The sequence below is a fragment of the Quercus lobata genome, chromosome 9 (assembly GCF_001633185.2).
Source record: "Quercus lobata isolate SW786 chromosome 9, ValleyOak3.0 Primary Assembly, whole genome shotgun sequence".
NCBI lineage: Eukaryota > Viridiplantae > Streptophyta > Magnoliopsida > Fagales > Fagaceae > Quercus > Quercus lobata.
In genome coordinates this window covers 19,841,910-19,855,644 of record NC_044912.1, presented here as the reverse complement: position 1 = coordinate 19,855,644, position 13,735 = coordinate 19,841,910, and the positions used below count along the sequence as shown (strand labels likewise).

Sequence of the window (13,735 nt, the reverse complement as noted above, 5' to 3'; positions counted from 1 at the left end):
AAATTACAATAATAAAAATTAGTAATGTCATTTATAAAATTTATAATGCCTTTATCACAACTTCAAAAAAAATCATGAAACATATGAAAGAGTACTACCGTTGGTATGTAAACTAAAATCATACCATACAAAGTTGTTTCACCAATCACTTTTAGTCCTAAATCCCAATTACCACAAGGTCATTACTAGCTATTTATTTCAAATAACACATAATTTTAAAAAATGAATCCCAATTTACAAAGCATGAAGTGAAATTACAAAATAAAATCAATAAAACCTAGATCCCCATAAAATTCACTTCCAAAAATACACACATAATTTCCTAATTATTCAATAAATATAAAAAAAATTACCTCACTCAACAAAATTAAAACCACAAAAAATAGGGAGAGAGGGTGACGGACCATAGATAACTTATTGTCTTCTCTCTCATATAAAATAAATTTTATAATTAGCAAATAGGAGAGAGAGAGAGAGAGAGAGAGAGAGGACGAGGAAGGGACAAGTTGGGGTGGAGGCAATATCTTTTCTTGGGGACAATGCTAATGTGGGAAGACATGCAGTAATGGTGGAGGTGGGCAACGACGGTAGTGTGTGGGAATCAAGAGGTCCAAAACAGTAGATGAAAACCAAATAGAGCAATTCATTAATGAAGTGGTTGTTCTCTGCCAAATCAATCATAGGAATGTGATCAAATTATTGGGTTGTTGTTTAGAGATGCATATTCCTTTATTAGTCTATAAGTTTGTCCCTAATTGTAACCTCTTTAATCACGTACATCATGAAAGCATTGCATCTACCATATCATTATCATGGGAAACTCCTTTGAGGATAGCTATAGAAATAGCAAACGCACTATCATATTTTCACTCCACAACTTCTATACCTATAATTCATAGGGATGTCAAGTCTACAAAGATACTGCTTGATGATGATTTTACTACTATACTCTCTAACTTTGGAACTTCAAGGTTGATTCCAAGAGATCAAAAGCAATTAGTTACTGTAGTGCAAGGAACTCTTGTATATTTGGATCTTGAATACATGCAAACAAATCAATTGACAAAGAAAAGTGATGTTTATATCTTTGGAGTGGTCTCTGTGGAGCTACTAACAGGATAGAAGACACTTTCATTTGCTAGGCCTGAATAACAAAGAAGTCTAGCTATGTATTTTCTTATCTCATTGAAAGAGGATCAATTGTCTAGAATTATTGAAAATGGTAAAGTATATTTTCTTGAAAATGCTTCTTATACTTGGCAAAGCATTGTGAGCACTTGGGAATTGCTTGATAAAGGGAGCTTATGGAGGGTGGCAACAACAGGGAGAAAATTAAAGTGAGGGAAGACCGGTGATTATCAACGCCTACCACTCACAAAGTGATGACTCTAAGACAAGATCTGGATGACATGCGTAAGCCAGCTAAGAGATAAATATCTCAAATGGTGGAAAAGGGACATGGTGGGGAGGATTTTTAAGCCAGAAGAAGCTGAAGTCATCACTAACATTCCATTGAGCCCCATGCTACCTGAAGATAAGCTTGTTTGAGGAAGGACAACGAATAATTCCTTTATTGTCTGTGTTAGGGGACCACAATTTGACTCCCTATAATTACTCTAAAAACAGGCCTACGTGGCATGATGTCGAATGCCATAAAAGATTTGCGTGTGTCTTTATTGTGAAATTGGGTGAAATAAATCTGTTTACACAAGATTAAAGAAGAGAGAGAGAAGATAATATGACACAGGGAATTTACGTGGTTCAACAATATGCCTACGTCCACGGGAGGTGACAAAATAAATTTTCACTATAATTGTGGAGATTACAACAATGACTTGAAGACACTCTCACACAAACCCAAACCCTAAATACACCCTTGGTTCTCTCACAAATAAGTAGAGAACACCCTATTGTATTTAGACAATTTACAAGACACAACTTCCTAGCTCTGGTGCACACACACAGAAGAAGCTGCTATCTCCCTAGGCTCACGTAGAAACTCTCCTTTTTCTCACATAGCCTTTGCTCTCAATTGCTCCATCTCTATTTATAGCCAAGCTCCAGCCGAAATGCCAACACATGAGAGACTTCTATTGGTAAGGAAGTCAGCAATAGTGGCTAAGCAATCCATTAAACATTCAATGCATTAGTGCTGTAAATCTTCATGCAAGCTTCCATACCAAGGAATTGTATATCTTTGACTTTGTTAATCAAGTCATACTTTTCGGCTTGCATGTATTTGGTTTGCTTCCTTGCCTTCTTGACAATTCATGAATGCTATAGAGTCATTCATTTCGGCTAAAAGGTGAAACATGGATGCATCTAAAATGTTCCAGAACATGAGAGAATAGTGCAATACTTCTATCAACATAGAAGTCAAATATTTCAGCCATGCATGAATATTGTTCAAGTCGGTTTTGTTTCCTTGCCATTTTTTTTTACTATTCATACAACATAGCAATTAATGCTTAGCCAAAATGTTAATCCACCGTCATTGAAATTCAAGCCATTTCAACAAATCTCCACCTTGGCTTGAATTGTATCAAGTTTCACAAACTAAACTCTTCAATCGCCTCCACCTTAGCCCTTACGGGCTATCACAAGCCACAAATACTAATCAAGTCCAAGCAGTGCTTGAACTTGCTTGTAGGTACCGGCTTCATCAACATATCAGCTGCATTTTCTAAAATGTCAATCTTCTCAAGAAAAATTTCTCCTATAGCAGTCAACTCCCTTATCTTATGGAATCTCACATCAATATGCTTTGTCCTAGCATGATAAACTTGATGTTTTGCCAAGTAAATGGCACTTTGACTGTCACAATGCAATTGAACTCCTTGGTTCAAACCAAGCTCTTTGACTAGCCCTTTCAACCACAGTGCTTCCTTTGCAGCTTAAGCTACCGCCATGTACTCAGCTTCTGTAGTAGACACGGCTACCAAGGATTGTAGTGTGGATCTCCAACAAACAGGCCCTCCTGATAGTGTGAACACATAACCTGTTGTAGATCTTCTGTCATCTATATTGCCTGCATAGTCTGAATCCACATATCTACCACTGAATTATCCCCATGTTGCCTCTCAAACAGAATCCCATATCCTGCGGTTCCATTCAGATATCTAAATATCCACTTCACTGCATTCCAGTGCTCTCTACCTGGGTTTGCCATGTACTTACTGACAGTACTTACTGACAGTACTTACTACATGAGCTAAATCTGGCCTGGTGCAAACCATCGCGTACATTAAACACCCAACTGCACTTGCATATGGAACCTTTGACATGTCTTCAATTTCTTTTTCATTCTTTGGGCACTAACTACTAGATAATTTGAAGTGATTCGCCAATGGGGTGCTTACAGGATTAGCATCTTTCATGTTGAATTTTTCAAGAACTTTTCTGATATAGTTCTTCTGAGATATCCACAGCTTTCTTGAATCTCTATCCCTACAAATCTCCATACCCAAAATTTTCTTAGCAATACCCAAGTCTTTCATGTCAAACTCTTTGCGCAACAAAGCTTTTAACCTGTCAACCTCACACATGCTCTTTGCAGCAATTAACATGTCGTCAACATACAGTAACAAGAAAATATAAGAACCATCATCAAGCATCTTAACATATACGTAGCAATCATACTCACAACGGGTATAACCAATCTGGATCATATAGGAATCAAACCTCTTGTACCATTGTCTGGGAGATTGTTTAAGTCCGTAGAGTGACTTCTTCAATCTGCAGACAAGATTCTCCGTACCAGGTTTCTTGAACCCCTCTGATTGTTCCATGAAGATTTCTTCCTCCAAATTCCCATGAAGGAATGCTGTCTTCACATCCAGTTGCTCTAATTCTAGATCCTGATGTGCTACCAAGGCCAGCACTATCTTGATAGAAGTATGCCTGACCACAGGTGAGAAAACCTCATCATAGTCAATCCCATGTCTTTGTGAATATCCCTTTGCTACCAATCTTGCTTTGAACCGTTCTCCTTCCTTTTCTGATACTGCTTCCTTCTTTCTGAACACCCACTTGCAACCTATCGGCTTCTTTCCCTTTGGAAGTTCTGACAACTCCCAAGTCTCGTTCTTATTCAAGGACTCTATCTCCTCCACCATAGCTTCCATCCACTTGTCCCTTTCAGAGCTATCAATTGCTTCCTGAAAAGTGGAAGGATCCTCGCTACTGATTACTAAACAATAAGAAGCAAGATCCTCGAAACCATACCTGACCGGTGGTTTTCTGTTGCGTTCGGGCCGTTCTAATATCATGTTGTGATCTTCTTGATCACTATTGTGAGGTTCCTTCTCTGGCTAAGACTCCATTTCATCTCGCTCCACCTGCACCACTGATCTATTACTGTCACTACGACTTCCCTTTTCTTGAGACTCTTCTTCCTTTCTGAAATCTTTTATCATGGACTTCTCAACAAACACCACATCCCTGCTAATCACCACCTTTTGTGCTACTGGATCCCAAAACTTGTACCCTTTTACTCCTTTCTCGAACCTGAGAAAAATACACTTCTTAGATTTTGAATCAAGCTTTGACCTTTCTTCGATAGGAATATGAACATAGGCTGGACATCTGAATATCCTCATCGACGAGTAATCAACTTCTTTCCCTATCCATACGTCTTCAGCTACTTTCCTATCAAGCGCAGCTCTAGGTGATCGGTTAAGAATGTAACAAGCCATGTTCACTGCTTCATCCCAAAAGACTTTAGGAAGCCCAGCATTCAGTCTTATGCATCTAGCTATCTCACCGTTTGTCCGGTTAAGTCTCTCAGCCATTCCATTCTGTGGAGGTGTTCTTCGTACTGTAAAGTGCCTCTTGATACCATGCTCTTCACAAAACTTCAAGAACTCCCCATCCTTGTACTCAGTGCCATTATCAGATCTTAGGCACTTGATCTTCCTTCCAATCTGGTTCTCCACTTTGGCTTTCCACTTCTTGAACTTTACAAATGCCTCAGACTTGTTTTTCAAGAAGTAAACCCAAACCTTTCTGGAATAATCATCAATGAAACTCATAAAATACCGAGCTCCACCTTTAGAGACCACTTGCACCGGCCTCCAAATATCAGAGTGTACATAATCCAATATACCCTCTGTCTTGTGCGTGGCTATTTTGAATCGCATCCTACACTGCTTTCCCATGACACAGTATTTGCAAAAATCTAACTTACATGACTTAACTCCAGCCAACAGATTTCTCTTCTGCAATTTCCTCATACCACACTCACTCATATGCCCTAGTCGCATATGCCACAAGAGTGTATCATCCTGCTCAGATTCAGTCACTGCAGCAGCTCCACCTACAATGGTATTGTCGAGTAGCTTGTAGATATTACCTTCTACTTTCTGCCCCTTCATCACAACCATAGCGCCTTTTGACACCTTCATTGACCCATTCTCAGACTTATAGCAATAGCCATTAGAGTTTAGGGTTCCCAATGAAATCAAATTCTTTTTCACCTCTAGAACATGTCGTACCTCTCCTAATGTCCTCACCACATTATCGAACATCTTTATCTTAATTGTTCCTATTCCAACAACTTTGCAAGTAGCATCGTTGCCCATTAGAACAAAACCACAATTAACCGATTTGTAAGTGTCGAACCAATCTCTGTGAGGAGTCACATGGAAAGAACATGCTGAATCTAGAACCCAAGAATCGATTAGCCTGCTGGCACTGGATGAAACAAAAAGCATATCTCCATTTGAATCTGAATCTGCTGCCACAATATTTATAGATTTTGATGACCCTTCCTTGTCTTTGTCCTTGCCTCTTTTCCACTCTGGACAATCTTGCTTAATATGCCCCTTCTTTTGGCATTTATAGCACTTCACCGTCTTACTTTTGGATTTGGACCTGCTATGTCCCCTGGCAGAACTGTGATCTCTGTCTTTCTTCCTTCCACGATCTTGATTACTCTTTACCATAAGCCCTTCACCAGAACTTTCATGCAAATTCTGCTTCCGTTGGTAGTAATCCAACAGGGCTCCTAAGATCTCTTCAAATTCCAGAGTCTCTTTCCCCCAAAGCAGGGTTGTAACCAAGTGTTCGTAGGATGCTGGAAGGGAGGACAGAAGCATCATCGCCTTGTTTTCATCATCGAATTTTATATCAATCCGCAACAAGTCACTAATAATTTTATTAAACGTGTGGACGTGTTGAGCCAAATCCGCACCCTCTGCCATCTTAAGCTCATACAGTTTTCGCTTAAGATTAAGTTTATTTGTGATGGACTTGGACATATACCGGCTCTCCAACTTCAACCATATAGCCACAGTAGTCACGTCATCCATGACATCGTACATAAGCTCATCTGCCAGACATAGACGAATTGTACTGACCGCCTTCATATCGAGTTCTTCCCATTCGTCATCCGTCATCGTCTCTAGTTTCCTTACTTTCCCGAACAAAGCCTTCACCAAACCTTGTTGTACCAACAGATCTTTCACCCTTCTTTGCCATAGCCCGAAGTTACCAGTTTCGTCGAACTTAACTACGTCTAACTTGGCAATAGAAGCGTTGATCTCCATTGAATAAATCAACCTGGAGCTCTGATACCAGTTGTTGTGAAATTGGGTGAAATAAATCTGTTTACACAAGATTAAAGAAGAGAGAGAGAAGATAATATGACACAGGGAATTTACGTGGTTCGGCAATATGCCTACGTCCACGAGAGGCGACAAAATAAATTTTCACTATAATTGTGGAGATTACAACAATGACTTGAAGACACTCTCACACAAACCCAAACCCCAAATACACCCTTGGTTCTCTCACAAATAAGTAGAGAGCACCCTATTGTATTTAGACAATTTGCAAGACACAACTTCCTAGCTCTGGTGCACACACACAGAAGAAGTTGCTATCTCCCTAGGCCCACGTAGGAACTCTCCTTTTTCTCACATAGCCCTTTGCTCTCAGTTGCTCCATCTCTATTTATAGCCAAGCTCCAGCCGAAATGCCAACACATGAGAGACTTCTATTGGTAAGGAAGTCAACAATAGTGGCTAAGCAATCCATTAAACATTCAATGCATTAGTGCTGTAAATCTTCATGCAAGCTTCCATACCAAGGAATTGTATATCTTTGACTTTGTTAATCAAGTCATACTTTTCGGCTTGCATGTATTTGGTTTGCTTCCTTTCCTTCTTGACAATTCATGAATACCATAGAGTCATTCATTTTGGCTAAAAAGTGAAACATGGATGCATCTAAAATGTTCCAGAACATGAGAGAATAGTGCAATACTTCTATCAACATAGAAGTCAAATATTTCAGCCATGCATGAATATTGTTCAAGTCGGTTTTGTTTCCTTGCCATTTTCTTTGACTATTCATACAACATAGCAATTAATGCTTAGCCGAAATGTTAATCCACCGTCATTGAAATTCAAGCCATTTCAACAGTCTTTCTCATTACCAATTGGTTTTGAGGTGGAATGACATAACTCACGATCTGACAGTCCATAATATGTACAATGTTAAATTACCGATTCTTCTAAAAACTTAAATTATTAAGAAATTGTGATTAATCACTTAATCATAATTCTAACACTTTCCCTAATGTGGGGCTCAAATTTCTCCTTAATAAGTGGGGTCCAATACATATACACAGAGTTAGGGAACAAACTCATATCTCCTATGCTCTAATACCATAATAATTACAAAACTTAAGTTGCTAGAAAATGATGAATTTAATCATTTAATCATAATTTTAACATACATGCTGGACAGAGGAAAAAACAAAATGCAGAGGAGAATGTTCCTCTGGTAATGGTAGTGCACAGCTGTGGAAATCTTTGTGTCTAGAAAGGTTCAGTTCTTTGCATGGCATGCTGGCCACAATAGCGTCCCCACGGTTGCTGGGTGTTAAGTGTTAACCCTTGCAGTGAGAATGCCCCAAGTGGACAGGTGAAGCCTCTATGTAAATTAGAGGAAGAGACCACAATCCACGCATTGTGGCTATGAAATGAAGTACACTGATAACAAAACCATTACCACCGCACATACATTTTGATGGATTACAAATCCTTGCTGGGATGGATGGTGGAGCACGAGAAGAGCAAAGACAACCTTGAGAAGTATGTCATGGAGGCATGGGCTATATGGAACAATCGTGGCAATCATACCACGGTTTACAAAATTACAACCAAGAAGGCCAACACAGGCAATAAGTGGCCCGGGGTGGCCCAATAGATTTTTGGGCCTAAGTCAATGTTTAAATTTAGACCTTGATATATTTGAATTTAATTAAATAATATTTTTTGTACTTCGAATCTACTCATCTAATTTGTTTAGATGCAAAAAATTTTAGAATTTTTAATGAACTTCTTGTTCATAGAGTTTTTCATTTAAATTATTTTATAACTTTTTTGAAATTATTTTTTTATTTTTTTAGATTTTCACATTTTTTTAGATTTTTTTATTGTGTTTATTGATAGTAACAAATTATCTAAATAACCCTTTTAAAACTTCATTAATTTTTACAATTTTTTTTTTAAACAACTAGAATATATATAAAGCTACAGAGATTATAAATTAAAATTTTTAAAATAAAACAAAGAAATGAGTGGACAGTGGTCCACTTACATTTTGCTAATTCCCGCCTTCCCCATTTGTTTTTGATAAACAATTGAGTAATGCTACATTTGCAAATTTTCATAATAATTTCACAGCAAATTTTAGTAGTAATTTGTTATTAGTTCTAATTTAGGCCCATCATAAATATCAATTTTTTACCTATTAATAACAAATTTTCACCTAAAATTTGTTGTAAAAATGTTATGGATATAGTATTATTCTAAACAATTTATTTTGAGTAATGCTAGAGATACAACAATTTCACGAAATTCATAAATTAGCATGGCAAAAAAAAAAAAAATTAATTAAAAATATTGCGAAATTATTGTTCGTTGTAACATTTTATTTTGTCCATTGCATTAATAATTTAATGTATTTATTTTTATCTAATGGCAATATTTGAGACCTAATTAATACTTTTATAGCTAGGTATAGAAACTATAAGTTAAAATTGAGAGCCTTCTTTCACTTGGGACCTTAGGCGATCACCTAATTCGAAGTGGGTGGCGTTATAAGTGGGAAGCAACAGAGAAATAATTAAAATTAACTTCGACGGAGCTTTGTTTTGAAAAGTGAAGAAGCGGCTGGCATTGGAGTCATAGCTAGCTAGAGATGAGCAGGGTCATTGTATTGCAGCGCTGAACAAGAAGATTCAGCTGCTGCAAGCCTGCAAGACGCGACTGCTGATGAGGCACTGTCAGCTAGGCAATAAGCACTGCTTTTAGCTCGGGATCTGCACTTAACGAGGGTGATGCTCAATCCATTATCACAGCCTTGCAAGCCAATGGGACTTCCATGGTGCCTTGTGGGCATATCATGGATGAGATATGACTAGGAGCTGAACACTTCCAGAACTGTAGCTTCAGGAAGGTCCCCAGAGAAGCCAATGGACTAACTCCAGAACTGTAATTTTATTGAGCAATGGACCCCTAAATAAAATTACAATTTACCCCACAATGTTATCAATTCTTTTAAAAATAACGGTATAACTACAAATTTTTTTAATAATATTTTTGCAAAGTATTGAGATATTATATTCTTATTGATGCGCATACTTATTACTTTTCACTTACCAATAATCACTTACCACATTAGCAATTTGTAAATTTTTTTGTAATTTTAGAATTTCCCACCTTTCAAAGGCCATAACAAATTAATAAATTAAATCTAAAACAAAATATACAAGCCCAAAAAAATTAGCCCAACAACAAAAATAATCAATAATAAAGCTAAAAACAACCTATTTTACAAAAAACAAATAACCTAACCTTTCAAAAAGTTTTAAACAAAAATCTGTAGTGGTTAAGAAGTAAAGTCAAAGGCCGAAGTTATCACAACCTACGAGCAACAAAGCTACTCATCCTAACTCTAAATCCTGGCTCCATCCCTGGACTAACTCAAGTCCACTTTTCTTCTTCCTTATTTGCAAGTTGATGTATCAGACTCTTCATAATTTGTAATTTGAAAAAAAAAAAAAAAAAAAAAATTCTTTTATAGCAAATGTTTGTAGTATAATTCCAATATAACTAAGCAAGTTAGAGGACAAATAATAAATCCTAATAAAACTAGGAAGAAGTAAAATCTTTTAAGTGAGCCGGTTGCTTGATGGTCCTTTTGCTCCTGGTAAATTTTTCCTACATCAGACAAAAGATGAAGAAAAGAGTTACTAAGATCTTTAATATTACAAACTTATTTAGGTTATTATATAAAAAACAGCAAATCAAAGAGTGATTACGCTACTGTAGTATTTCAATGAAAGAAGCAACAAACTGAAAACAAAATTAAGTATTTTGATGAAGGATTTCCCTAAAGAACAGTTGCATGCTTGAGGTAGTTATTTTTTTTTTAGGCCAAAAACAAAAAGTTTCCTTGTTCTAAAATTTTTTATTAGAATTGTGAACTTCATCTGTAATTGAGAGATTTTGGATGTTAATATGACTGTTTTTGCATATTTCTTTTGGATAATATAAGAAAATTAACTGAAAAAAAAAAAAGAAAAAACAATATATTTAAATCTCCCAAAGAATCACAATAATGCCTTGCATTATATGAAAGCTTTAGATGAGTCTGCTAAACAGAGAAGCCCTGTTTCACTAACAAATAGGAAAGAAAAAGTTCAAAGAAACTCCTTATAAGTGGGATGTTTGGGCTTTGAAAGACTATAGAAAGCAATTTAAAATATGCAAGAATATAGAGTATAACTGGTCATTGTTCTTAGAAATTTTTAGGCACAATCTAGTGGGTAAACTCCAAGTCTTTGAATTAAGTACAATGAAAAATTTCCCAATCTAGTACTCAGCAGGGAAAGAACTGTCAAATAAGTGAGCTTCAACAATGAATAATTTTATTTTGGCCAAGGTTGAATATAAATCAAACATTAAAAAAAAAAAAGCTTTTTCCTAGAATCATTCCAAATTATATGCAACATCAAATCAAAAGTGTTATTTCTACCATAAGATTTGAAAATATTCCAAACCCGAAGTGGTGAATACTCACAAGTTTTTATTTATTTTATGTTTTAAGGCACTTCAATCTTATATATCTAGTGTTCTTTAGTGGTTTTGTTACATGGTTAATTAGCAATTAAATTCACAATTGCTTATATATATACATACATATAGTTGGTGAAAAGTTACAAATATATGTAAAACTAAAGACAGTCAAAGAGATTATGAAAATATAAAAGATGAATAGAAACTTACAGTTCCAATAGGGAAAGGAACTTCACATTGTAGATAAGGAAAGACAACTTTACAAGCTGATCCATAATGTGTATGAGGATCAGACAATCTCAATTTGTTCTCCTGTATGTCACCAAAATAGTACTCTTCGATTCGGCAAAACCAATTATCAACCCTAAGACTGAGAATAATAGTATCATCATACGGATGAAAAGCCATTGGTTTGAAATATGTTGAGGGGATCATCTGGAAGAGAATTGCTTGGGAGGGGATTGTGTATTTCAACAACCATACATAATTATTGTCAGTCCTAATACAATTGTGTTGAAGCATCCAAATACGCAGATTTGATTTGTCCGAATGGGAAAAATGCATCACACCCTGGTTTACTCCAATACATGCAAGCGGAGACTTTTTGGCACGTTCAGGTAGGTCAATAGACTCGACCTTAACTCCTGCACTTGCAGTGATTTCTTGATCAACAATAAACTTAATCAGATGACCCGACATAGATAACCTATATAATGCACCATCAAAATAAACAGATCGTTTTTCCCAGTTAGCCTTACGAACATGATGTTCGAGTTGATGTTGATATTTCAAGCTAATCCAAACCCCAGTCTTTGAATTGTAAATATTGAGTGCACTAAAACCCTGAAAATAAACAATTTTATAGTGACAAGATTTAGAAGGGTCATAAGCCAATGCTGCATACTTATAACGACTTGTTCTTGGATGAGGCTGCTTAGTGATAGTATCAAATTGCTGGGTTAAGATGTTGAGGACATAATAACGACATAACCTTGGACTTGAACTTTGTGATTGAGGATACAGCGCGGTTGTGTAAAAACCTAGAACCAAACCATTGCATGAATCAAGCAAATCTCGTTTGTTGAGTGTCCGTTCAATTGTTTTCCACCAAGCAATTAACTTTTCATCAATAAGAACATCCTTAAAATTAATGCATCTTTTAACACATGAAACATGTCCAGTATATGCAAGCTTTGATGCCATCTTTGGAAAGCAAAAGTTGATAATCAAAAACTGCCATGACTTACTAACACACGTGAGTTTTGCAAGAAGCTTTGCAGGAAACTTACAAAGAATTTCAATCTTCAAATCATCACTCAAATCGTCGAAGCTTGTAAAAACACCATGGTTTCTCTCCTTGTTATTAAGCTTCCTACGTTTCATGGTGAGTGATTCCAAAACATAGGAAAAACCTTTTTTGATGAACCGAGACATTGAAAATTTATGCGCCTCTTTTGGTTTATCATCTATATATATATATATATATATATAAAACCAAAGCCTCTAAAGCTTTCACAATTAAATAAAATTATCATTTTATTTAAATTAAATAGTATTTGTTTAGTCCAACCTTCATAAGGAGTGAAATTTTATTTCTCTAACAAATCCAACTTAAACTCAAACTCTTCATTATTTATTATTATTTTCCACGTAAGCAGAATATTTAAATAAAATTATTATTTTATTTAAATTATATTATATTTTTTTAGTCCAAACTTTACAAGGAATGAAACTCTATCTCTCTAATAAGTCCAACTTAAACTCAAACTCATCATTATTTATTATCATTTTTTTAAAACAAAATTATTTTTGTTTAGCTTAAACTTAACAATTAGTGAAACTCTATCTCTCTAACAAATACAACTTAAACTCAAACTCAAACTCAAACATTGATAAACATTAAAAAGACAAAACGAGTTCTGCAGGCACAGTGGTGATATATTGGATCTCTCATGGTCTAGGAATAATGTAAATAAATTATTTGAGTGCCAATTTAATTTTATGGATTAAGTATAAATGTTATTGATTTTCATGAATGTGATATTTATTTTGATGCATTATCTGCTCTCATTATCAATTGACCATACTGTTCGTCTTTGGCGAGTGGGATGTGATCATTGACTCAAAAGTGTTTAAACATAGTAATTATGGTGAGCTCATTGATGTTTCATTGTTTCAACCTAAAATCTATTTTGTTAGTTAAGGAACCAGCTAGGGTTGGATAAATGTTGGGGCAGTATCCCAATGTTATTGTTTTATTATGCTGGAGTTATTGTTGTTGATTTTTACGTTATGCTGTGATGTAGTGACTTGCATTTAGTTTAACCTTGTTGATGATAATTACTTCATAAGTGGTTCAATAGATGGAAAAGTTCGTATTTGGGCTATTCATGGTTGTCAAGTTGTTGACTGGACTGATGTAAGAGAAATTTCACTGCAGTGTGTTATCGACCTAATGGGTAGGTTTGGTGATTTTCTTGCTCTTGTCTTATAGATAGGATCATTAATAGTAAGTGATGTTATCTCTATCTCTTAACAAGGAAAAAAAATTATTTTTGTTTAATCCAAACTTAACAAGGAGTAAAACTCTATCTCTCTAATAAGTCTGACTTAAACTCAAACTCAAACATTGATAATTTATCTCTAAA

At 35.7% G+C, this 13,735-nt stretch overlaps 1 protein-coding gene across 1 annotated transcript; it reads right to left on the bottom strand.

Moving 5' to 3' along the window:
• Window positions 1–11,386: 11,386 nt before the first annotated feature.
• Window positions 11,387–12,470, bottom strand: LOC115961349 (F-box protein At5g07610-like). Its single transcript, XM_031080346.1, has 2 exons — window positions 11,657–12,470; window positions 11,387–11,451 (listed from the first exon to the last, which is right to left on the bottom strand). The coding sequence occupies exons 1-2, from the start codon at window positions 12,468–12,470 to the stop codon at window positions 11,387–11,389; spliced, it is 879 nt and encodes a 292-aa protein (XP_030936206.1).
• Window positions 12,471–13,735: the final 1,265 nt, after the last annotated feature.